Genomic DNA, 2,599 nt, shown 5'->3' with positions numbered 1-2,599 from the left:
TGTCATATGCGTGTGTTGATTCAGAGAATGACACATCATGGAAGAGGTTTTTTTGAGCAATTCAAACCTGCGTATGGTGAAAGACAAATATATGTGTTGTTTCGGATCGGAATGAGAGTATCTTGAAGGCAACATCTATTGTTTATTCCGGCATGCCACATTATTCTTGCATGTGGCATATTTGGACAAATATACGGGCAAAGTTCAAGAAGGGACATCTTAAGTTAAGTGAATTATACTTTGCCACGGCACGGTCATACACACTTGATGAATTTAATGAAAGGATGTCAAAGATTGAGGAGATTGACCCCCGTGTTAAAGCATACTTATACGATATTGGCTATCATAGATGGTCCCGAGTACATGCTACGGTGAACAGAACTTGGACTATGACATCAAACATTGCAGAGTCGTTGAATGCTGTAACAAAATATGCAAGAGAGCTGCCGATAGTAGAACTATTAGAGTATATGAGGACCCTTCTTGAACGTTGGACGAAAGAAAAGTTATTGAAAGCAAAGGGTACATTCACATACCTTGGATACAAATTCAACAAAGAGTTGGATGACAACAGAACATTGTCGCACAAGCTTAGAGTAAGATCTGATTATTTATTGAATCAAATTCATAAACAGGACAAATGTAGATATTTTGTAGATATTTTGTATATTTTTGATTTTAACCGTATATGAATTATTTTTTTGTTTGTAATGTACTCGTAGGTGAGGGCTTCAACAGACTACATCCATACAGTAATAGATGGTGTGAGGCGCTATATTGTTTGTCTTGAAAACAAGAAATGTAGTTGTGGGCAATTCCAGCTTGATGAACTACCTTGTCCACATGCTTTGGCTGCTTTAAGACACAGGGATGAGTCTTTTGAACAATATTGTTCTCCTTATTACACAAGAGCGAACCTCTTGCGTGCTTATGAAATACCAGTTAATCCCCTGCCTGATGAAAGCAAATGGAATGTGCCACAACATATAACTGAAGAAGTAGTAAATCCACCTAAAGGAGGGAAAAGGCAGCCAGGAAGACCTCAAAAAGAAAGATACAAAACATATGATGAAATAAATTGAAAGACAAGGTTTCATGCGGCAACTGCGGAGGAGAAGGGCATAACAAAAGATCTTGCAAGAATGCACCCAAAAAGAAATAAAATTTTATGTAGTTAACAGAATATTTCATAAAATTTGTTGGTTAGTTCTGGATAACAGATTTTGATATGTAATTGTTGGTATTTTTTAAGATCATAATGTAGTTAGTTAGGATTTTTCTGTATTGAGACAATACTTTCATAGATTGATTTGTTTATGGAATCCTTTACATAGTTGTTAATGTATTTTTGCAGTTTATCTACAAAAAAATACATTATCTGGAATTTACAGAGTATATACATTATAAATCAGTAGGAAAGTAGTTAAAAACTTAAAATATTGTAGATGAAGTATTGTTTACATTCAAAAAATGAATATAAAAGAAACAAAACACACTGTTAAATATAATCTACAAATTATATACAAATATAACTACAAAAAATCTACAATATCTGTAGCTGACATAATAGCTAGATTAAAATTCAGGTAGAAACAACCTATATGGTGAAAATAATGTAGATGAGGTACTTTATACATTCAACAAATTGAATTTAAAAGCAACAAAATATTTAGTTACTGATTTTTACACATTATCTACAAAAAATCAACAAAATAACTACATATTTTTTCGTTGACAGAATAACTGAATAAAAATTCTGTTGGAAAGGATATATATGCTAAAAATAATGAAGATCAAGTACTGTAAAGATTCAACAAGTGAATATAAACCCAACAGAATGTTTCCATTTGAACAATAATATTAGATAAGAAAAAAGAAACAAAGGCTACTATAATTGTAGCGCAAGTCTGCTACAATTAAAACAGAATAAATTGTTCAAAAACTTGTCTACCATCTTTCTTATAAACTAGCATAAACTAAACAATTGTACTATATGTTCCATACAAAATATTACAACTACTTCTTCCTCTGGACTCGTGTTTTCTCATTCAAAGCTGGTGCACCTTTCCGCCTTGCCAATTTGCCTATCACCTCACTATCACTAATTTCCCCATGCTCCTGCTTCTTTCTAGAATAGTCCCAAAGTAGCTCTCCATAGCGTCTACGGTGTTGGTCAATATCAGAAAGGTCTTCTGGCGGAATTAATAATTCTCCAATATTAACATACTCTGCAAAGGCAGCAACAAATACACCACAATCGCTGCAAAAGATAAAAAAATGTCAATATTTACCAAACCATCAGAAATAAAAGGGTTAAATGTTTAGAAAGAAAGAAGACTTTTGTTACAGTGATCGTTCTTTTTGCTGTGGTATCTCTCCGGCGATCCACTGAATGTTAAGAGGGTCGGTAACAGGTTTCTCAATGTATGCTTTTGTATTCTTGAAGTTGATGTCTTTACGCTTCCCACAAAACCCGGTGTATGACAAATACAAAGGGATAATAATAGAAAACTTGTCGACACAAGATTCAACAATAGGGTGATTGTGTGAAGAGACCATGGAATCATATGCATAAAGACACCTTTCTGCAATGTCAAAA

The 2,599-nt window shown here is 33.5% G+C and overlaps 1 protein-coding gene across 1 annotated transcript; it reads left to right on the top strand.

Annotated features, from left to right (window-relative positions):
- Positions 285-1,423, top strand: LOC109239060. Its single transcript, XM_019405568.1, has 3 exons — positions 285-596; positions 723-1,001; positions 1,355-1,423. The coding sequence occupies exons 1-3, from the start codon at positions 285-287 to the stop codon at positions 1,421-1,423; spliced, it is 660 nt and encodes a 219-aa protein (XP_019261113.1).

Source organism: Nicotiana attenuata, chromosome 1 (genome assembly GCF_001879085.1).
Source record: "Nicotiana attenuata strain UT chromosome 1, NIATTr2, whole genome shotgun sequence".
Classification (NCBI taxonomy): Eukaryota; Viridiplantae; Streptophyta; class Magnoliopsida; order Solanales; family Solanaceae; genus Nicotiana; species Nicotiana attenuata.
Note: the sequence above shows the minus strand (reverse complement) of the source record. Positions and strands in the feature narration are given on the sequence as shown.

What these genes read in the sequence shown, in the direction of transcription:
- LOC109239060 (XM_019405568.1), top strand. Translation starts at nt 285, where the DNA reads ATGTCAAAGATTGAGGAGATTGACCCCCGTGTTAAAGCATACTTATAC. An exon ending in CATTGTCGCACAAGCTTAGA is followed by an intron (nt 597 to 722) that starts GTAAGATCTGAT and finishes ATGTACTCGTAG; the next exon opens with GTGAGGGCTTCAACAGACTA. An exon ending in AACATATAACTGAAGAAGTA is followed by an intron (nt 1,002 to 1,354) that starts GTAAATCCACCT and finishes GTATTTTTGCAG; the next exon opens with TTTATCTACAAAAAAATACA.